Source organism: Callorhinus ursinus, unplaced genomic scaffold (assembly GCF_003265705.2).
Source record: "Callorhinus ursinus isolate GAN/ISIS: 27379988/994484 unplaced genomic scaffold, GSC_fseal_2.0 scaffold1, whole genome shotgun sequence".
In the NCBI taxonomy this organism is placed as follows: Eukaryota; Metazoa; Chordata; class Mammalia; order Carnivora; family Otariidae; genus Callorhinus; species Callorhinus ursinus.
Window position 1 is genome coordinate 147,066,384 of NW_027397063.1, and position 23,845 is coordinate 147,090,228.

Below are 23,845 nucleotides of genomic sequence, written 5' to 3' on the forward strand. Positions count from 1 at the left end.
AAGGCAGATGCTTAACGACTGAGCCACCCAGGCACCCCCATAACCAAAGCCATCTTGAGAAAGAACAAAACTGGAGGTATCATGTTCCCAGATTTCAAACTATACTATAAAGCTACAATAATCAAAAGAGTATGGTACTGGCACAAAAACAGATATGTAGATCTATGGAACAGAATAGAGAGCCAGGAAATAAAGCCATGCATATATAGTCAATTAGTCTATGACAAAGGAGGCAAGAATACACAATGGGGAAATGACAGTCTCTTCAATAAATGGTGTTGGAAAAACTGGTCAGCTACATGTAAAAGAATGAAAATGGATCAATTTCTTACACCATATACAAAAATAAACTCAAAATGGATTAAAGACTTAAATGTAAGACCTGAAACCATACAACTCCTAAGAAGAGTACAGGCAGTAAGCTCTTACACTGGTCTTAGCAATATGTTTTTGGTTCTGTCTCCTCAGGCAAGGGCAACATAAGCAAAAATAAACTATTGAGTCTATATGAAACTAAAAACTTTTGTACAGCAAAGGAAACCACCAAGAAAATGAAAAGGCAACCTACTGAATGGGAGAAGATACTTGCAAATGATATATCTGATAATGGGTTAACATCCAAAATATATAAGGAATTCATACAATTCAGCAACCAAAAAAAAAAAAAAAAACCCAAACAATCTGATTAAAAAATGGGCAGAGGCCAACATTTTCCCAAAGAAGACATACAGAAGGCCAGCAGACACATGAAAAAATGCTCAATATCACTAATCACCAGGGAAATGCAAATCAAAACCACAGTGACATGTCACCTCACGTGTGTCAGAGCAGCTAGTATCAAAAAGACAAAAAATAACAAGTGTTGGCGAGGATGTGCACTGCTGGTGGGAATGTAAATTGGTACAGCCACTATAGAAAACAGTATGGAGTTTCCTCAAAAAGCTAAAATAGGAATTTCATAACATCCAACAATTCCATTTCTGGGTATTTACCTGAAGAAAATGAAAACACTAATTCAAAAAGATATCTGCACTTCTATGTTCATTGCAGCATTATTTACAATAGCCAAGATATGGAATAAACCTAATGTCTATCGATAGATGAATGGATAAAGAAGATGTAGTATAGAAACATACATACAATGGAATGTTACTCAGCCATAAAAAAAAAAAAAGAATGAAATCTTGCTATTTGCAACAACATGGATGGACCAAGAGGGTATTATGCTGAGTGAAATAAGTCAAACAGAGAAAGACAAATACCATATGATTTTACTTATCTGTGGAATCTAAAAAGCAAAACAGGGGCACCCAGGTGGCTCAGTCAGTTAAGTGTCTGACTCTCGATTTTGGCTTAGGTCATGATCTCAGGGTAGTGAGATGGAGCCCTGGTGTCAGGCTGTGCACTGGGCGTGGAACCCCAGTTCCACGGAACCCGCTTAAGATTCTCTCTCTCCCTCTGCCCCTCCCCACCCATTCATGCTTTCTCTTTCAAACAAACAAACAAAAAAAAGCAAAACAAATGAACAAACGAAATAGAAACAAAACATACTTATAAATACAGAGAACAAACTGGTGGTTGCCAAGGGGAAGGGGATCAAAGGATGGAAAAATAGGTAAAGGGAGTTAAGAGGTACAAACTCCCAGTTATAAAGTTAGTAAGTCATGCTAATATAAAGTACAGCACAAGGAATATAGTCAATAATATTGTAACAACTTCCTATGACAGATGATTAACTAGACTTATGATGGTGATATTTTATAAAGTAAATAAATGTCCAGTCACTATACTATACATCTGAAATTAATAGGATATTGTATGTCAACTATATTTCCATTAAAAAATAAAACTAAACAACCCAAACCAAGATTCCTTCCTTTAAGAATGCTGACTGATCTGTTGTCAAATACTAGGGTTCTTACTATTACAGCCATTTAATGATAAGCCAAACAAAGCAAAATCTAATTTAAGGGAAGTGATAACTAACCTGGCTTATACTTGGACCTCTAAATTAAATAACACCATAATAATACTCACACAGTACTGCTTCTCTCTTTGGCTAATGTCACATGCTTACTTCAAAAGCAAAAACAAAAGTCTCCGTCACAACTCCTTACAGTGTCTCTGTGCAGGTCATGCTGCCTCTAATCCAGAAAAGGGATGATGAGCGCAAAGAGCCCCCAGAGGAAGTAAAGGCTGGTACAATGAAGATGGGGAGCCCCTTTGCCCCCTGTATCTGCTGCCATGCCCCAGCACCCTCTCCCAGGTCCCACTGGACTCTAGCGGTCAGGTATGAACACACCACTTGTGTCTCAATAAGGAAAAAACTGCTTCTCAGAAGTAACCTGTGTTCTCAAAATACATTTTTATATTCCTGTATTGTTTTTAATCCTGCTTAAATATAAAAACTGCATATATGCACCAAAACACAGTACATGTATGTGCATATGTGTGTGTATGTATGTATGTGTGTGGATGTGTATATGCATATGTATACACACACTGATGTACCCAGTGATAGATATGTTTATAGAGAGAAAAAGAGAAATATATATATATATGTATCAATAGTTTATAGTTTAATCTTATGTACATGCCTGCTACATGATATTTACTTGAAACTTTATTACTCTTATAAGGTCCATTAATAATATTAGAAGACAGATTGTATCTGACCACTCTAATCTATCTATGTATAAACAGAAGATATTCAGGAATAGTTACTATAATGTCCTAAAAGAATGACAATATAAAACTAAAGATGAGATGTGCCATATCCCATCAATCAAAACATGATAATCATCTGACAGATATTTTGAGACAGAGCTTGAACCTAAATAGCATCCCTTAAGATACAGTTAATATATAAGAAATTCTCAGCTCCCTTAACTCCTTTTTCTAAAGAAAATCTTTCATTGTGTTACGTGCATTAACTATTAGGAATCAACAGGAGAAGGCAGAGTCTGAGTGATCTCAGACACATGCAGAGACACACTTTTAGACATCCACATTGCTCACTGTCTGGTGAGACAAGGGAGAGCCCTGACTGCAAGCGCCCAGTATCTCCTAATTGGCTCAAGGTCACGTTCACCACGACACAAGTTGCCATCTACTTAACAAAAGCTATCAAAACAGAACATTGTAGCAAACAAAATCACAATCATTGTGTGCAAAATGAAATTAAACCTGCAATAGCAGAGAGTGTTTCTCATGAAAGGCCTGGCTACCTCTCACAGTGCTGATGGGATCACAATGAACAGGTTACAATCTCTGCTCCCAATTAGCTGTGGGAAAGAGGATACCCAGGAAGTGTCTCCTGTGAAACTTAAAAGCCAAAAAAAAAGGGCGGGGGGTGCCTGGGTGGCTCAGTCTGTTAAGCGTCTGCCTTCAGCTCAGGTCATGATCCTGGGATCCTGGGATTGAGCCCCATGTCGGGAGGGGCGGGGCGAGGGAAGGGGGGGGTCCCTGCTCGGCGGGGAGCCTGCTTCTCCCTCCTTCTGCCCCTCCCCCGACTCCTGTGCACTCTCTCTCTCACACACACACACAAATAAATAAAACCTAAAAAAAAAAAAAGCTTTTCCATTCATTGCTATGGATTAACCTCATGGAAATCTAAGATTTTAAGTTACTCTGAGTTTTATTAGTTCTAAAATTTGCACTCTGAAAAACAGTTCACACTTTATAATTATACATATCCCATATGCACATCCCATTTCTTCTTCAACCAAATATTATGATATAACACAGCATTTTAGGGATCACATTTTCAAAGATATAAAGGAAGAGAATAATGCAGATTTTGAAAATCCAGCCTTGATAATGGAAATATGATTCTTACTTCAGATGTATAATAAATTTTCAAATGACCATGATGAGATGATTTTATTATCTTTATATGCATTACAAAAAAAAAAAGAAAGAAAGAAAGAAAGGATCCTTGTTTATAAAGCCTCATCCTGCCAGCAAGAAAGTTATTTCTATTATGGCTTTAGGACACCAGACAGGGTACCTATACACCCAAGAAAAATCCATTTACATATATTGCCTTCAAGGTTTTCATTCGGTTGGAAATTTCTTTCTGAAGCAGCTGGGAACATTTGGAAAACTGCTGCTGCCCGAGCCCCATCTGCGGGGAATGTACACATAGTCCCCGTCCCAGCAGCAGAAAGAGGATGTACCTGTGCAGAAACTAGCAGAAGGAAGCGGGGGCTTCCACATAAGCATCTGAATAATGTGGATAAACAGGAAGAAATGGGATGCTGACATTAACAGCCAAGACGGTGCCTCAGTCTGTTTTGTACCCAGCTGTGTCTTATTCCCACTAAGAGATTAAGAAAGATTTAAAATTCTGGAAAGGCACCAAACAACTGCCTGAATACAGAATGTGGAACTCCTGGTAACAAACAGTGGCAGAAAGACACCTCTGCCCTGTTCTTGTTCATGACAAAAGTTAAAAACAACAAAGGAAACAAGACATATAAACGGAAACACCTATCTTTGATGAAGGTAAGGAAAAAAACTATAAATCCAAATCACAAACCATGAGAAGAGGCTTTAAAAGTCAGCCCAGGCTAAGCTAAGAGCACCCATGCCTCTGCACAATGGGGTCAAGGAGGAGAGGGCAGGGTTTTCCTGGACACCGAGGGGTGGGGATTGCCTCACTGCCCAGATGATGTGGGCAAAAAGGACCCATGGCGGACTCCTGAACTGCATCTGCTGGAAAAGACAGTGGTCTGGAAAAACAAGGGCTCACTAGAAAGTAAGTAATAACCACAAGTAACTGGCATAGAACTATGCAGAAATATTACAGGGAAAAGGAAACCAGAAACAAAGGCAGAAAAGAAACACAGCAGGAAATTATAGCAAGCAATGCAAGACTATGAAATTAAAGAAATGAAAGTAAGCCATCTCTCTGAAATTAAAACCCAAAGAAGAGCTACAAGAGCTGAAGGTGAGAGCTCAGAAAAGTGATTTAAGACACACATAAAACTACTACAGATACAAAGTCATAATAAAAACTACTAGGAAAGACTGAAAACATAGCCAGGAAAATGGTAGACAAGCCTAAGAAAATTACAGAAAACCTTAAAAATATTTCAGAGAACATTTAAGAGCCCACATACACATAATTGGCTTACCTAAAGACAAGAAGCTAGTAAATACAACCAAGTAACTCTTAAAAGTTTACTGAAAAAAATTTTTCTGCAATCATGGTAATCTTTAACCTATATATTGAAAATATGTATGTCCAACAAAAACTGCTACAATATAATCAATATCAAGACATATGCAGATAACTGGAATGTAGACAAATAATCAAATTTCCTGATACCTCCTAAAAGCCATACTTCTAGAAATAGAAAGGATTGTAAGAGAGTGCTATTAATAACTATCTAACAACAAACTAGATAACCCACATGAAATGGACAAATTCCTAGAAATACAAAACCTACAATGAAAACTTACCATAAGTCAGAAGAAATAGAAAATCTGAATAGGTCTATAATTAGTAAGGAGACTGAACTACTAAGGACACTGAAAAATCTCCTGACAAAGAAAATCCCTGGACCTGACAACTTCGCTGGTGAATTTTACCAAATACTTAAAGAACCAATACCAATCCTTCTCAAACTTTCCCCCAAAATTGATGAGGAGCACTGTTAACTCATTCTATGAGGCCAGCATTACCCTGATACAAAGCCAGACAACAATACTACAAGAAAACTACAGACCAACATCCCTGATGAACAATGATGCAAAAATACTCAACAAAATACTAGCAAACTCAATTTACCCACACAGTAAAAAGATCATACATCAAGCAAGTGGAATTTATTCCTGGAATGCAAGGATAGTTCGAGTACAAAAGTCTGCCTACTGTAATGCACCATAATAACAGAAAGAAGGGGGGAAAACCACATTATCAACTCAATTGATGCAGAAAAAGCTATTTAATAAAATTCACCACTTTTATGATAAAAACACTCAACAAACTAGGACTAGAAGGAAACTACCTCAACATAATAAAATCCATCTGGGAAAAGCCCACAGCAAACATCATACTGAATGGTGAAAGACTGAAAACTTTTCCTTTAGATCAGGAATAAGACAAAGATGCCCACTTTCACCACTTCCATTCAACACAGAATTGGAAGTTCTAACCCAAACAATTACAGAAGAAATAAAATGCATCCAAATTAGAAAGGAAGAAGTAAATCATCTCTGTTGACAAGTGATATCATATTTTATGCAGAAAACCCTAACTTTTCTGCAAAAACACTGTCATAGCTAATAGATGAATTCAGCAAAGTAGCAGGATACAAAATCAATAAACAAAAAGAAGTTGCATTTCTATACATTAACAACGAACTACCTGAGAAGGTAATTATGGAAACAATCCCATTTATACTAGCATAATAAAGAATAAAATACTTAGAAATTAACTAAAGACATAAAAAATTCACACAATGAAAAACTACGAAACAATGCTAAATGAAATAAGACATACATAAATGGAAACACATCCCATGTACATGGGACTTAACATTGTTAAAATGTCAATATTACCCAAAGCAATTACAGATTCAATGCAATCTCTATCAAAATCCCAATGAGGGCTTTTGCAAAAATAGAAAAACCCACTGTAAATTCATATGGAATTTCATGGGACCTCAAATAACCAGAACAATCTTAAAAAAGAAGAAAAAAATTCCTTATTTTAAAACTTACCATAAAGCTGGGGTCCTGGGTGGCTCAGTTGGTTAAGCAGCCAACTCTTGGTTTTGGCTTGGCTCAGGGTTGTGAGATCAAGCCCCACATTGTGCTCCACACTCAGCATGGAGTATGCTTGAGATTCTCCCCCTCTTCCTCTCCCTCCCCCTCAGCCCCTCTCCTGGCTTATGCTCATTTCTCTCCCTCTCTCTCTCTCTCAAATAAATAACTAAAATCTTTAAAAAAAAAATGACCACAAAGCCACAGGAACCAAAACAATGTGGTACTGGCATACAGACACATAGATCAATGTAACAGAACAGAGGCCAGAAACAAACCCTCACATATATGGTCAAATGATTTGCGACAAGGGTACTGAGGCCATTCAATGGGGAAAGGGCAGTCTTCTCAACAAATGGTACTGGGAAAACAGAATAACCACATGCAAAAGCATGAAACTAAACCCTTAAAAAAAAAAGAAAAGAAAAAGAAAAAAGAAATTGAACCCTTACCTAACACCACAGACAAAAGTTAATTCAAAATGGATTAAAGACCTACATATAAGACCCAAAACTATAAAGCTTCTAGAAGAAAATATAGAAGAAAAGCTTCATGACCTTGGATTTGATTTCATGACATTGGCAATAATTTCTTAGATATGACACAAAAGGTAGAGGCCAAAAGAAAAAATAGGTAAGTTGGACTTCCATGAAAATTTTAAAATTTTATGCATCAAAAGATAATATCAACAAAGTAAAAAGGCAATCCACTGGTTCTCAGGCATCTGTCCTCCCGGGGTGAGTCGGGGGAAAGACTGGAAGGTAGTATTATACTGCCTAGAGAACACAGCAGCTTATATGTTTGAAGTGCAGGCCACCATCTGGGGGAGTTTGAGGCAAACTTGGAATTGAGCACTTTCATCTGCAAACTAGTATTCTCACTCAAATGGAATGACACATGAAGTTACAAACTGCTGATTTGCATTCAGGTATTATGTCACTGTGTGCTCTTCCTAAGCCTTGCTCCCAAGTTCTCACTCACTGAGATGAGAGCAGATGGAAAGAGGGCTCCAGGAAAAGACGATGGCTCCTGTTCTCATTGAGTAATATATATATGTATTCACACCCAATTTTAAGCTAACTGAATGCTGCAAGATTCCTTGATAAGTAAGTAGCAAACCATACAGAACAAATATATTGATCTAAAGGTACAATATAATGAAGCTCTAGTAGCAAAAGATATGTTCACAAAAAATAAGTTATTGTAAAGTTCTACGTATTTTTCAGTAAGAGAAAAAAAATAAAGCCTTTCTAACTTGTTATTCATGTCTACTAAGAAAAGATAATTGCATTATAATGTGTATTCATGAAGCTGGTTGATACAATGACTTACATAATGATTTTCCTGGATACAACTTTGCCTGGGGGTAACCAGGGATCATCTTTTCATCTCTGGCTCTAAGATTTTCAAGTTCATGTTTGATAATGAATTGACCTTCTGCCATTGTAAGGAAGTCATCATTGTCATCTATATGAATGCAAAAATTTCCAGTTATTTTCTCAGTAACAGCCAAAATAAAATTAATAACATTCAAATAACTTGGGATTATAGAAATGATGATATAAACAATAAATAACATAAGGAGTAAGCAAAGTATAAAACTGCTAAATTAAACAGAATGCAAAGCGCCTTAGATATTCTGTAAGAAAAAAAGTATTGTTTGCCTTCACATAATACAATTCTTCAAACATTGTACAATGCTCCTCCCTCATCTGCAGTTGTGCTCTCTGGGCAGTTAGCTAAGCCCATGAATTACACAGTCCAGAAGTGGCTGACCCCCTCCCTCTCACCTGCCATCAGAAGGTCAGTGGTAGCCTAGGCCATTCACCTCACCTCATCTCATCAGCACATCATCACAAGAAGAAGGGTGCACACAGTAAAATAAGATACTTTGAGGGAGAAAGACCATATTTGCATAATTATTACAGTAGATTGTTATCATTGTCCTATTTTATTATTGTTGTTGTTAATCTCTTACTGTGCCTAGTTTACAAATTAAGCTTTATCACAGGGATGCATATAGGAAAACAGCACATACTATCTGCTATTTCAGGCATCCACTGGGAGTCTTGGAATGTGCCCCCCAACCGCTAAGGCGGGGGGGACTACATACATTACTAGTTCTAACAGAATATAGTACAAACATCTAAATGGCAGGTACTTGCTTCATCTTATCTAATACCAACAAGCAGAAGGCAACATGCTCTTTAATTCTAACACTATACTAACTAGGGATGGAACTGAAGTTTGGCTGTATGACAAATTTTCCTCCTCCAAACTCAGAAGCCCAGGCCCTTCCCTTCTGGAGTTAACATCCCTCCCATAAATGTGGGAGAAGATAGTCTGATAAGAAAACAGTACTGTTGGGGCGCCTGGGTGGCTCAGTTGGTTAAGTGCCTGCCTTCAGCTCAGGTCATGATCTTGGGGTCCTGGGATCAAGCCCCTGCATCAGGCTCCCTGCTCATTGGGGAGTCTGCTTCTCCCTCTCCCTCTGCCCCTCCCCCTGCTCGTGCAGGTGCACTCTCTCTCAAATAAATAAAATCTTAAAAAAGAAAACAGTATTGTTTTTTGGCAAGTGAATCCTCTTAAATGCGGTGAATTTTACCATTATCATTTATGCACTAAGATATACAAATCCAGAGTGAGTCTGAAGAAGCCTAATCACATCACATCTTCTACCAACTCTAAAAGCTCTGGCAGGGACCAGTTTATTCTGAAGCCAAACTCCCAGTCTGACATCTTGGTCAGCCTGGCTTTCTCAGTGCTTTCCAGAAACCATTCTCTTCTGGACTCCCTGTGAGACCAGAAGAGAACTGGTTACCTTACCAGGAAATGGCAATTCTATGATTCTGAACTACTACTGTATTTCCCATTATAAGATTTTTCTGTATCAAACTAGTGAATATTCACCATCCTGAGAATTAGGATAGAAGAATATAAATAAATTATATGTGTCACAATAATTTATGTTCATCTATTCCAGGGATTGCAAAATAAGGCCCATGGACCATACTTTAAAAGCAAATTTTACTGGAACAGTTGCACCCATTCATTTCTTATGGTCTAAGCCTGCTTTTGCTTTACAAGGACAGTGTCAAATAACTGGGCGAAAGTCTATGGCCCGCACAGCCTAAGATATTTACAGTTTGGCCCCTGAAAATGTTTGCTGACCCCTGATCTACTCATCAAAAGCTTATTTTTGAGATAAATTGACTCTGATAGAAACAATCTTGGGACTCACCATCAAAACCTTTGAAGTTATGTCGGGTTCCATATGTGAAGGCTCTCATAGTGTTATCATTACACTCTTTTACCAAACCTATTGCTTCTGCACCCAGTAACAATGTAATCTTGGAGGCACCAACAAGATATAAGTTCTGATTTTCTAGTGTTTCTTTCTCATATTTATTTAATAGTGGTCTAAACAGGAGCTGGGCACCTTCAAAAACAAAAGATAAGCACAATCTTAGAAAAGTTTCAAAAATGAAAACATTCTAAATAAGTATTGTTTCTAGTTTGATATAAGAAAAACGTATTATGGGGCGCCTGGGTGGCTCAGATGGTTAAGCATATGCCTTCGGCTCAGGTCATGATCTCCAGGTCCTGGGATTGAGCCCCATGTCGGGCTCCTGGCTCAGCGGGGAGTCTGCTTCTCACCCTCCCCCCCGCCTCTCCCCCTGCTCATGCTCTCTCTGTCTCTCTGTCTCAAATGAATAAAATTTAAAAAAAAGAAAAATGTATTAACAATTCAAATCTATCTTCCAAATAAATAAGAATTACAAGTAAGTTGATTTCCTTTGGAAAATGCCTTCTAGCTTCCCATGTTTCTGCTCAGAAGTCTGATTCTTTATGTGTGACCTTTGTCTTTCTTTCTTGAAGTCTGTAGTATCTTCTCCATTCCCAGGGTTCCAAAACATTCCAATGGTAAGCCATTTTCATCTACAGTGCAGGGCACTGGGTGGGCCCTTTCCAACTGAAAAAGCATGGCATCAGCCTTGAGTGTTTTCCTTTGATGATTTCTTCTCCTTTTTCTCTGTTCCCTTTCCAGAACTCCTTTTATTCAGATGCATACCTCCTGGACTAGTCCTCTAACTTCCTTACTTTTTCTCTGTCAAAGTTCCCAATTCTGTACCTTTTGCTCTACTTTCTGGGAGATTTTATCAAAATTATCTTCTAACCCTTTTACCGAGTTTTTAAGTTTTGCTTTTATACTTCTACTTTATATGAGCTTTTTTTCCTAAATGAATATATTACCGTATCCAACTCGATTTATAGAATGTCTGTCCTACCTTCTCATTACTGAGAGTTGAGTTTTAAATTTTCTCTTGGTTTTCTTTTTCTGCAGAGTTTGCTATTTTTATCTGTTTGTTTAGTTTTAGCTTTCTCTTTCATGCTAGGGATTTTTCTCAGATGTTTGGTGATCTTTTATTATAGGTGCATGTTTAAGAAAGGGGTTCTAGGAGGCTGTACTTAAGTTCTGAAGGCTTAGATGGAGCTCATTAAAGATAGCCTTTAAGCATAGTCATCTGGCCAGGTTGTTTTCTATGGTCAACTCTCTGATTTCTGCACCTTTGCTTATTTTGTCTTTGATCAGACTCCTCAAGACAGATTATTCAATCTGCTTCTTAGATGATTTGAATCTAGCTGCTAATATTTTAGAAACTAAATTAGGTATGAGATTGGTGGGGTGGAGGATAGGGGTAATAATAATCAGTTATTATCCTATTTTCAGTACAGAATCTCTATTTTCAACTGTACATAAAGTCCCCATGCCAAAATCCAAGCATCTGACCCCTCTGCAGAGAAAAGTCAGCCTTCTGCTGTGATGGTAGAATACAGAAGGGAACGGGGGATCTATTTCTTAAATGAATCTCAGCCAACTGTTTTTTCTTTTTCTTGGTACCACTTATTTCCACCTCCAAAAGCCCCTAAAGTCACTAATACCTAAGTTTTTGGTTTAAACTGCAAAACTTCCATTTGTACCCCTGCCAACTTCAGCTTTGACTTTTTCAAGTCTGAGAAGTTATTTACCACTCATCCACCTGTTTTCTAGCTTCCAAAATGGTGCTGCTATTATATTCTTTCCTTTCTTCTTTGTCAAACTGGACTTACCTCTTTTAAAAAAAAAACCCTTTTATTGTCATGTTTGAAAGAGAGTAAAAGTAAACCTGAGTGTGAAATCCACCATTTTTTACCTGAAAGATCAGAATACTTTTTTGGAAGGTTCTTTTCATTTTTCCCAGCAGTGTAGAAAGATGCCCACCCCCACCCCATCCTTGTGTCTCTCTGCTGAAGGCAACACAGTGAGCAGGGAAGACTGGGAATACACTGGAGTCCCTCGCTCTTAGGCACTACAAATATTTTTCCATCACAGGAATTTTATTTTATTTATTTATTTTCTTAAAGATTTTATTTATTTATTTGACAGAGAGAGAGACAGTGAGAGAGGGAACACAAGCAGGCAGAGTGGAAGAGGGAGAAGCAGGCTTCCCGCCGAGCAGGGAGCCCCATGTGGGGCTCGATCCCAGGAAGCTGGGATCATGACCTGAGCCGAAGGCAGACGCTTAACGACTGAGCCACCCAGGCGCCCCGCATCATAGGAATTTTAAAGAAGAGACTCCAACCCAGGGAAACACTTCAGATTTCAGTAAGAAGTACTCTTATTTTTAAGTTTTCTTTTGGTTCAGTTGTTTGCAAAAACTTAAAAATTCCACTTTGATTCAAGGTTTTATTATAAAGGAACCATTTCAGTTTACAGTCAAAATCTTTATTAAAAACACTCTATTTAAGTTTTATTCAGTGTTTGGAGACTTGGTGAAGTTTTAGATGAAGTTTTAGGTGAAGTGCAAGTGCAAATCAATTCTTGTTTTGTATAGTTTTATGAAGTGTTTGCTCATGTAAAATGTCCTCCACCCTCTCACCCGATTTGGATCCCTTTCTGCCCTTCAGGAGAGGGCTAAGCTTTGGCTTCTATAAAGTCATCCCTTTCCACCCCAAAACCATCACTAACTGCCACCTCTGTCTTCCCTTTACTCTTCCAGCTAGTTTATATACAATTCATTTTTAAGTATCATGCACTGCTGTGTAACAGCCCTTTCTTTTGGGTTTTTTGTCCTGTTACTTCAATTTCCAGGAGTTGGCATTCAGTCTCCTTATACTGACAGTAACATCCTTGCAGGCAGAGACCATATTAATCTCTCCCTTAGCATCATAACTGACATATAAAGAGCACTCAGTAGATACTTGTTCATTCATTTGATAAATATTGACCTACTATGTGACAGGCTGTGTACTAGACATAGCATTTATAGCTGTGAACAAAACCACTCATGTTGCTTATAGTCTAATGTGGACTTAAGATCTCCTTTCAAGTCCAGATAAATAGTAAAGAACAAAGAAATGGATATTAATTTTAGAAATACATCAATGAAATAACTGTAAAACATATTTAAAAAAATATTTTTAGTCACTGATCATGACTAAGTCCGAGTTATATTTATTTTACTCACCTCCATCTTCCTTTTTAGAGATAATTCTATTCTTCAGCCATTCTTTGGTTTCTTCTTTGACATCCTGAGCCAGTTCTAGGACGACCAAAGGTGTGAAGGAACTCTCACAAGTATCCAAAGCTGATAAGGTCACTTTCATCTTTCACAAACTTGCTGAAATTAAAATAAAATAAAAAGTACATGGGTTACAATGGAAAAGAGAAATATATAGACAAATATATATATTTGTAGTTTCTCTTAACTACACCTAATTCTGGCTTCCAAGAAAAAGGAAAATTTTTCATGATCCAGATGGGTTACATGACAGGCTCAACCAATGGTTCAGACCACACGTGTGAGCTAGGCCCGTACGAAGTCAGGGGGAACACCATCCTGTTCCGTAAGCAGCTCAGAACACAGTAGGGAGGACATTCAGGTAAGGGAAGGACAGCAGTGTAAAATGTGCTCTCACACAGGAAGAGTAAGAAAGTATTTACAAGGGGTGTGACACCTGAACAGGATTTAGAAGAATGAATAGGAATTTATTGGCGAGACTTGGAGAGTATTCTAAGTAGAGGAAACAGTATTCCCCTACAAAATAATAATGAAAAACACCCAACAGTATCAGAGAAATACAAGTGATTAGGTATGGCTACGGCACTACCTGTGGGTGGGGGGGGGGGGGGGTAGGCAGGGTGCTCGGATGGGAATGAGCAGGTCTAACAAGGGACCCTGATTGCAAAGGAACTGGGCTTTGTCAAATAAACAATAGGAGTCACCAGTTCAGTAAAAGCAAGGAATTGACACAGTCTGAATTCATGTTTAAGTATGGAGTTAATGTCCCCAGCATCAGCTTCCCTTCCTAGTTTTTCTTTCTCAGGAATATCATCTTTATCTCCATTTCCAAGCTTGAAAAATACTCAAGTAAACTTGGACCCTCACAAATGGCATCAGTCACTAAGGCCTAATGGCCTCTCTCTAAAATGTTTTTCATGTGAATCTCTTTAACCCAGTGATTCACAGCAGGGACAATTTCTAGACTTTAGACTTACTTATTCTAGCTTTGTACTTGATGTAAGTTTTAATGACTCCAAAGTGCAAGTGCAAATCAATTCTTGGGAATAATGGCAAAAAGAGTGACCAACACCACAGAACACCTTTCCATTCTTTCGGGTGAACCATGATCTTGCAACAAGCTAATCAAACAGACCAGTGTAATCTGACTTATGGTGATAAGCTTTTGTTTTTCTCTAACAGAGCATAGTTTTGGGGCAACATAGGTATTGTAAATCAATGCTGGATTCACATCATAGCACAAATGCTTCAGGAATGTTATTCTAAAAAAGCCAGCGAAATCCAAAGTCAGAACGCTAGGCTCTATGAAGATAACCAGATCAAAATAGGACACAGTAGTCCCATTCCAACAGCTAGAATATGTGGTCAGGAATTATACAGAATGAAAGAATGATAAAAGATAGCAATTAGAGCTATGGGAACTCAAAACACTTAATGTACAAAAGTTTTCAATTAAGAGAAAAGGAAGAGAAGCATGTTCTACACAGGGAAATAACATGTGTAAAATCAATGATGCAAGAATAAAGACAGTATAGGAGAAGAACAGTAAGACTGGCCTGACCGAGCAGAGGGCAACATTTTGTGAGCTGTGACCATTTAAGGGTAAGGAATGCTACAGTTCACATCCACTCCAGTGGCCAGAAAGGAGTCACTGTAGGTTTCTGAGCAGAGGATTAGCTACATGTCAGAGTGATATGAATCTCAATAGGTAGATTTAGGGGGCAAGATCATGAGTGTTTTTCATCTTTCAATTCCCCCGAACTTCTGAAATTTTTCATAACAAAAGGTTGGGAAAAATGGTTAATCTACCAGTAGACTACAGAGGCTTAAGCATCATCAACTTTTAAATGGAAATATCAAATGCAACAAACATTTATGCGGTACTTATTTTGAGCCATGCTGTGAGAGTCTGAAGGTACAAAAATAAGTCAGGTCCCCATCTCCCTTCTGGGGAGCTCACAGTCTTTTAGCAGAAGCAAGTGTGCACCAAATCATTCTAACACAAGGCCTGAGTACAATAGCAGTAACCAGGTGGGGCGGTGCAGCCGGGGGAGGCAGGATTAACTTTCTGGGAAGGGAGGGTGAGAACCAGACACCCTTCAACTTGGAAAAGGTACAGGGATAACTCCAAGGTTGCTGACCTGGGACACGGGAAAGAGTAAATAAAAAGGTATATTGGAAAGAATGGTTAGGTTAAGGGCACAATCAAGGGTTCAGCATGGTACATGTGGACATGCATCGAAGGTGGCAGTTTTCTGGCAATTATGCATTGCCTAATGTCAGTAATAAAAAGCCTCCCTTATTCATAATGACCAGGTCATAAAACAATCTCTTTGAGACACTAAATGCGGGTTTCCATTCCAAACATGTATACAAGCACCAGCTAGAGATTCATAATATTTGTGCAATGATTTATTCTCATTTGAGATACTATACGCCTTTCATTACTTGAGACAAGCATTGAACAAGATTTCCAATATATTACAAACAAAAGTATCACTATCTCTGATAGCCAAAGAGTTCCTACAAATCAACAAAAAAAACACAAAAAACTGAAATCACAAGTCACAAAAGAAATACAAAGCAGCCAACACACTTTGAAAAGATGTTCAAACATACTAATAAGCAAAATGCAAAGTAAGTAGAAGATGCCTTTCCCTTTTCAGATTTGCTGAAGTTGAAAGGTGGACAGAATTAGCACATGTGTAGAAATTTGGGCATTCTCACCCATGGCTGACAGATGTTGTAATTTGATACCACTTTTCCAGAAGGGAGAGTGGCAGTATGAAAAGTAATAGTAAATACTCCTACTATTCAACACAACAGTGCTATTTCTAGGAATTCATGTCAAAGAGATAATAAAATAAAATAAATATATAGCAGAAGTTCATTACAACTTTCTTTTTTTCTCTCTTTCTTATTTATTTTTGGGTTTTAGTTATGGCAAAGAAACAACTGACAACCTGAAAATCTAACAAGTGGAGATAGGCTAAATACATAAAGTGTGTCACAACTATACAACAGAACCATCAATACTAGCATCCAGATGCAACTATATTAACATGGAGAACATTTTATAACACATTGTAAGGTAAAAAAAAAATGCAAAGCGTGATCCCATTTATGGATATACACAATCCATACTAATAGTAAAACGACAACACTAGCTAACTTTTGCTGGGGACTTACTACATGCAAAGCACTGGGCTACTCATTAAATTCTCACACCAACCCCGTGAGGAAGAAACTCCAACACTTTCATTTAGCAGATGAGAAAACTGAGGTCAAACAGGTTAAGTAGGTATGTCCTATGTCACACAGTAAAAAGCAGGAGAGCTGGGATTTAAACTCTGGTGGCCAGAGACCAGAGCTCCCACCCTGAACCATGTGTGGGAACGCTCACATTTCAGTCTATACTGTGTGCGGGTTTTGTTTTTTTTTTAAGATTTTATTATTTATTTGTCAGAGAGAGAGAGAGTGAGCAAGCACAAGCAGGGGAAGCGGCAGGCTCCCCGCTGAGCAAGGAGCCCGATGCGGGACTCGATCCCAGGACCCTGAGCCGAAGGCAGACACTTAATTGACTAAGCCACCCAGGCATAATAAATGTGCCACCAATGATTAGTCAGATATATTTCTCCAAACTGCCATGTCTAAGTAGTAGGATTTAAGCTGAATGTTATTTTCTTCTTTATATTTTTCTTTTTGATTTGAATTTTAATGAGCAAGGGTTTTTTAATAATTAGAAAAAATGGCTTTTACAGTTGTATATAGAACTATATACAATATTCTATATGTTGTATATACAATTGTATATAGAACTATATATATTATATATAGTTGTACATAGAATAGTATAGAAGCCCCACATTTTCAACAGTAGTGTAAAACACACCCTCTAGTAAAGGCCAAATGATACTTTTTTAAAACTGTATAATACAAGATAATATTTTGCTTTAGTCCCCAGATTAAAAACACACCAAAAGAAATTGCCTAACTTTAAAGATTGTTTGGAGTAACCTGACTTACTAACAATGAAAAAGCCTTCTGTCCAACAGTATATAAAATGAAAGGACTCAGTACCTAGGCACACCCCCTCCTATGCAGAAGGAGACAGCCAAAAGCCCCAGAGGGGCTGCACAATGATAGAATCTTTAAAGCAGAAGGAGCCTTAGGGGTCATTTAGTTCCATGACCTCACTGTATCATGTTCACAAGACCCAAAATCACACAACCAGTGTGGCAGATATAGGACTGAAATCCAGTGCTCTTTGAATAATATGAAAAAGATCTTTTTTTTTTCCTTTTTGTGAACTGAGTCAATAAAGTCAGTTTTACAGTCTTGTCATTAGAAGAAACAATGGCCTGGCCAAACTGTGCAGCTGCATGCTTTAGTGCCACAAAAGTCTCACAGACTAACACAAGTGCCAGTGTTGTGCAGACGCTGCTCTGAGCAACGTGAACCATGGGGATGGGGGCTGGGGGAGAATGCCCGCTAAGGCTTTTTAGTGGAGCCTGGTAAGCCTTGACCCCTTTAAGGCTCTAGTACATTAAATGCTCTTGAGGTTTCAACACTGTTGGTGACAGTCCTTTAAGGACCAACTCTGCTCCGTTCATGCTTGCGGTTTTCAGCTGTCCCACACATGCCATCCGTTGAGCCACACTGTACAAACCTGGTTACCTAAGATGACCCTTCCCCACCCTGTTACAACTCCTGTGCTCTCTTCTTCTGGTCCCTGTAACCCACCTAGGGGGAACACACTGCTCAGGGAATTTCTGTCTCTGTGTAAGAACACCTCTGGGATGCCCTTTCCTTTGGGGGATTCCTGCCCCTGCATTCTGCATGCAGCAGGGTACAGATAAGGAGGACTCAATTTTACAGTTAACTGGTCAGTGGAATCCAGGTGTGCCCTAAACTCACTTCTCCCAATGAGCTAGCCCAATGGTATGAATATAGTGAAAACAAGAAGCCTCATGGCAGCCTTGGCCTAAGCTAAGTTCTGCAATCTGCTTTTACCAGAGGATCTTAATAGGAACTTGGTCCACCATTATCATGCACACGACCAGTACATGGGACCAAAATACCAGATGGGGGGACATGAGGGCTTTAAGTGTGGGTACAGAAGAGAGGCTCATAGTCCCAGCTGGGGCCAATCTAAAAACAATGATTCAACATATGCAGTCTTCTTAGGCACTGGAAGGTAGAACAATTTCTGCAGCCACAACAAATTTCCCCCTTTTATCCAGGCTGTCAGCCAGGACAGCAGCCAGGAATGACTAAAAGGCAGAGCATGTAGTCCCACAGATGCTGTGGGGCACAGGATAGCCACCCCAAATTCTGCTCTTAGCATGTGCTGAACTGCACGCCAGGTCAAAGAGAGAGAGGCCTATAAAAGAATTGGATTCATGTGACTTTTACATTAGCTACTGGAATCACTTGCCTACAGTAAAAGATAAATCCTGGCCATACAGGCCATACAGGCCAAACATACATACGAAGAGAAACACACTGTGAATTCAGCCATGGGTGGGAGGTTGGGGGACTGGGGGTATGTGCATATTTTATCAAGGATAAAGAAAAGAATAGGAGACCCTGTATTTTCTTCCTGAGTTGGGGGGGGGCAATGAAATTATAAATTCAGAGGCTAGTAAGAAGGAAATGCACCAGCTGTCTTCAGAAATCACCTTATTTCAGACTCAAGGAGAAACATAAACCAAAATTACAAAATCACTCTGTCATGAAGCAAAATAGGAATACATCAGTGACAGAAAAATGAAGGGCCACACCGATTGAGCTGGAAAATGAGAGGGATTTCCTCAGGAGAAAAGTTGCAATTTTAATGACCAGGGCTAGAAGGAAGGACAGGACCCCTCCAGAGGCCCTGAGGGTAAAGACAACTTAGAGACATCCTCTGAAACCTCCAACAGGCAGTTAATTATGAGAGCAACTGTGAGACATTCCTTCCTTGAGACCTAAGGCAGCTGCCTCTTGGTGTTATATAAGATGTGGGCTAATTTGATAGTGGAAAATCAGCATTGCACACACCCACCCTCACTAGAATCTGACACTTGGTGACTCAGTGACACTGACAAGGTAGGAAAGCTGGTGAGGCCCATTCCCATACCTGGGAACCTGGTGGCATCAAGATTCCACAGGAAGATGCAGGAGAAGTGAGACAAGACATACTGAAGACAGCCTGGCCACAATAGCCCAAGCCCAGGCCTGATTAGATGCTGCACCAACAGAAGGCCACTTCCTCACAGAATCACCAACTGAGACTTGCCGTGGACTGACCAATAAAGTGAAGCAACAATATTTCCTCTTCTCATTCAAACTTTCTATCTACTCTCATTATGCCACAAACTGCCAAGATTTTGCTTATTTGGGCTGGAATAATGTCTGAAAACCTGGAGCAACACTGAATCTCACCTGTAAGCACAGCACTTGACACAAAACTAAACTCTAATATGTGATAAAAGAATGAATCCATATGATGACCATACAACCATTTAAAAAGATGTTTAAGGAGAATTTTTAATGATCCAGGAAAATGCCAAGTGGAGTGGGGGAAGCAAACAAAGTAATATAACAACATGACCCCAATGATGTAACATGTACATTTAATAGACAATAAAATACAAAAAGAATTAAGAAGAATTGCACCCAAATGTTAATAGGATTGGTGAAATTACATGGGATTTTAATTTTCATCCTTATATTTTTTCTCAATCTTCCAAGTTTCTACAGTGAAAAGAAAGTTTCACTGGCTTTTTTTTTAAGTGCACACATTCCCATTTACCAGGCCATTTCTATTCCCTTCCATTATTTTAGATCTTTTAAATTTCATTCTTCACCTGCAATTCTACAATTCTTTCAGCAATAGCTGGTCAGAACAGATATGGTCTACTTTCCACAGTAAACTATGTATCATACAGAATAGGCCCTTAGAAAACATCCAGTTCTGTAGGTTAGTGTGAGTTCAAATTCAAAGGAGACAAATTATATTTAATTTTTTTTAACTCCACGGGATTAGATTTTTAAAAAATTAAACTCCACAGGATTTAATGGAATGGAATACAACTGTTTTTCCGTCTGAGTGCACCTCAACTGTACTTATTTTTAAGTCCGGACCCTCCGCACACAGTCTTGGCGGCTGGAACATGTTTTGCAGCAGACAGCGCACACCAAGGCTGGCGCTGTGAAGGCACCGGGAAAACAGAAGCAGCCTGTAGGAGAACTCTATTCCATCCACATTGCTCAGGTGTCCCAGGCACTGCCCCTGACTTGCATTTATTACTTAAAATGTACGATATGCCCCAGTCAAGAGCCTGGAAACCCAATCACCCTGAGGTGAAAGAGAGCATGACCCTGCAAGTTCATTCCAGCCACACTTCCTTCTGACATATCCTTAACTGTCGCCTGCTCCCCGGACTGTCCGGGGAAGCATGAATCCTGAGCCCCGCTGAGCTGGTCCTTCCAAAAAATGCCCTTCTTTAAGCTTCGCCGTTTTTTCCACTCCCACCCACGATCTCATTCTCCTTAGCTCCGAAAACCCCCAAGCCCGCAGCCTGACTCCAGCCCCAGGTTTCGGCCTCATTACATTTCATCACTCAACTCTCCACCCCCAGACCCATAACCCCTCCCCAAACCTCGGCTCTCCCCAGCCCCTACCTGCGACTGCCATTCCCCAACACCTTCAGTCCTCCCTCCCCCATCCCGCATCTGCGCCCATCCCGGTCCCACTTCCCCATTCCTGGGACTGCCAGCACTGGGAGGTACCCCGAGAACGAAGGGCAGTCGGAGGCGTCCCTGGAGGCGCCCCGCCGCCGCCGGGCAGCCCGGGCTCAGCTCTGCATGGACCCCGGCTCCGCGCCGCTGACAGCGAGGGGGTCTGTGGTCCCCTCCCCCACGTACCGGCCGCAGCGGCACTCCACGTCTTCGGACGCGGGCCCGAGAGCTTGGCGCGACCCGGAGGCACCACGGTGGACGGTCCAGAGGCGGGGTAGGGTCGGGGCCTGCGGGGCGGGCGCGCCGGGCGCTGGGTGTGGCAGGCCCGGCGGGGCCCAGAAGCCAGAGCGCTCAGGCAGGGCCGGACCACGCAGGGAGAGGCGGGGCCCAGCACTGCGTCGCACTGAGCGGGGCGGGGCGTAGTGGGGAGTCCTCACGGTGCGGACCGGAACGGCTTCGCAGAAAACTGAGATGGGCCTAGCTGGGCTTAGGCCGGGAGTGGGAACGCGGCGGCGCACGGGACAGGCGTGCCTTGTGGGCTGTCACTCTGAGAGGGAACCGGACCACAGAGAGGGAACGGGGCCTCGCTGGGCGGTCTCACCGTGGGGGGACGGGACCACAGTAGGAGGGGCGTGCCCTATGAGCAGTCTCTCCGAGAGGGGGCGGATCCACGGTGGGAGAGGCGTGTCCTATGGGCTGTCTTTCCGCTGAGGGGCGGGGTCTCGCTGGGCTGTCGCGCCCAGAGAGTGTGGGACCTAGTAGAGCCGCTAAAAAAGACATACTGGTATCTGGGCTCTTGCAGAAGACCCGCATTACTAGAGTAATAGCTTTTTTCACAAAAGCCTTAGTCCTTCTCGGATTTCCTTCCATTAGTGAATATAGGTACTAATGTAGGTCTTTCGTAAACTGAACTTAAGGAAAGCGAGGTTGAGGGTGAGGGATTTATTCTTCGCTTTTCGACTTACAGGAATGCTCTGCTTTCTGATAGCCTGGGAAACCTGTATGCCTCTTCACATTTTCCTCCTTTCAGTCTCTTATGGTCCAGACTCCACTTTTCTTGTCACTTTGAAATGCAAATTGAAACATTTTTTCATCTATCAGATTGGTAAATTCCAGTTCTAGCCAAAATGCAGGAAGTCCACTGCAGCCTGTGTACCCCACTGACTACTACTAAAACCTCTAGATTTAACTCCACTTTCAATTTAAGTTACCCCCGCCAGCCCTTATCTCTCAGAAGACCTCTACTCTCCCCTTTTCTCTGCCGTAGCCATATCGGTATCCCTGATCTTCCTATGTCCCACCGCAGAGGTTTTGCCCTGGCTGTTCCCTCTGCCCTCCTTAATTATGGAGATTGTTTACTTCCCTTCCTCAAGGGAATGGAATCCCACCTTTTCACTGAGGCCCTTTCCTCCTCCATGCCCCACCATCTATTTACCTACCCTCCTATTTCTTTTTTCCATAGCACTCATCACCTAAATGTTTTATATTATTATGTTTACTGTCAGTCTCTCCCTAGGATGTAAACTTCACAAGGGCAGAGATTTTTGTCAGTTTTGTCCACTGATACATTTCCAGTGCCTGGAACAGCCTATTCACAACAGGCTGCAATAACTCTCAGTGGAATGAAAGAAAGCAATGAATGAACGCCGCCTCCTCCTATACCTGTCTCAGCCCAGAGAGATGCCTCCAAGTCCTGCCAAGTCAGAGGAGTGAGGTCTGCTCTTCCACTCCTCCACCCCTTCTCTGGGTCTTCCAGGTTCAAGACAGGAAGGAGGGAAACTAGGGGACGGGAACAGAAGCTGGTTACTAGATAGGAGCAGTTTGTTGTTCTTTCTAGAACTCCAACGCTCTGTCATGGCAGCTCACAACCTTACTGACCAGTTCTCATGTGGCTGTCTCTTACTAAGTCTTGCATGGGTATGTCCAGAAGTTCTCCCTCTTCTGCGAATTGGGACAAATTGTTTCTGAGTTTCAATAGGTTTAGACATTAATTACTTATTAGGCTTTTTGAAATTGTAGTCTTCCTGTCTTCTCATCCCTTGAACTTGAATGGCCATCCTCCATGTAATTTCATATTTACATGACCAGAAGGACTGGCAAAAACAAAATTTGAATGGAAATATGAAGAAATACCTTTCACATGGACAATCTCATTTCATCTCCACAATTAACAAGTTAAAACTTTGAGTAAGTATGACAAATTAGTTGTTGGACTATGCAAACGGCTGACCTGAGCGAGTTAATGACATGGATCCCTGTTATCAGTTACCTATTGCTGCATAACCACTACGTACAGTTAGGGAGTCCCATCTCCTCTGTCCTTTGGGGGATTTCCTTCAGATTCTGTGGCTCCCAGGACCTCCTATTTCCAGTTCTCCTGGCCAGAAAGCTGGGGTGCTCTTGGAGTTTCCTACACTTCCTATCTGTTGTGCCTATCTGTCTGTGGGGCTACTGTAAAGGTGGTGTTGAGGGAAAAGAGAAAAAAAAAAAACAGGAATTCGATTCTCCCCATGCTCTTTGCACAACAAGGGTCCCGTTTCCTACTTCCTCTGTCCAGAGGCACAGGTGTTCTTTCAGTGTCTTAGTTACCCATGTCACGGTACTACAGCAGCCCAGCCCTGGGATTGGGACTAGCCTCAGGACAGAGGAGGGAGAAGAAAAAACAGGAGTCTTCAACACTTTCTCCAGCTTGCAAAGCCTTTTTTGCATATTTTATCTATAGGTTAGTAGTAGTCGGTGGGGTACACAGGCTGCAGTGGACTTCCTGCATTTTGGCCAGAACTGGA

At 40.6% G+C, this 23,845-nt stretch overlaps 1 protein-coding gene across 2 annotated transcripts in view; it reads right to left on the minus strand.

Moving 5' to 3' along the window:
- The window catches only part of ANO10 (anoctamin 10), a 210,048-nt gene extending 188,436 nt beyond the window's left edge, over window positions 1-21,612 (minus strand). Inside the window, exons 1-4 of one of the 2 annotated variants that reach the window (XM_073902670.1) lie at window positions 21,246-21,612; window positions 13,281-13,433; window positions 10,013-10,210; window positions 8,104-8,238 (exon numbers count right to left, since the gene is read on the minus strand). In XM_073902670.1, coding sequence (XP_073758771.1) covers window positions 8,104-8,238; window positions 10,013-10,210; window positions 13,281-13,419 — 472 coding nt within the window. In that variant the 5' untranslated portion in view covers window positions 13,420-13,433; window positions 21,246-21,612. The remainder of the gene's footprint in view (window positions 1-8,103; window positions 8,239-10,012; window positions 10,211-13,280; window positions 13,434-21,245) is intronic. The other variant, XM_025884954.2, reaches the window with a different exon arrangement.
- Between the last annotated feature and the right edge of the window lie 2,233 nt (window positions 21,613-23,845).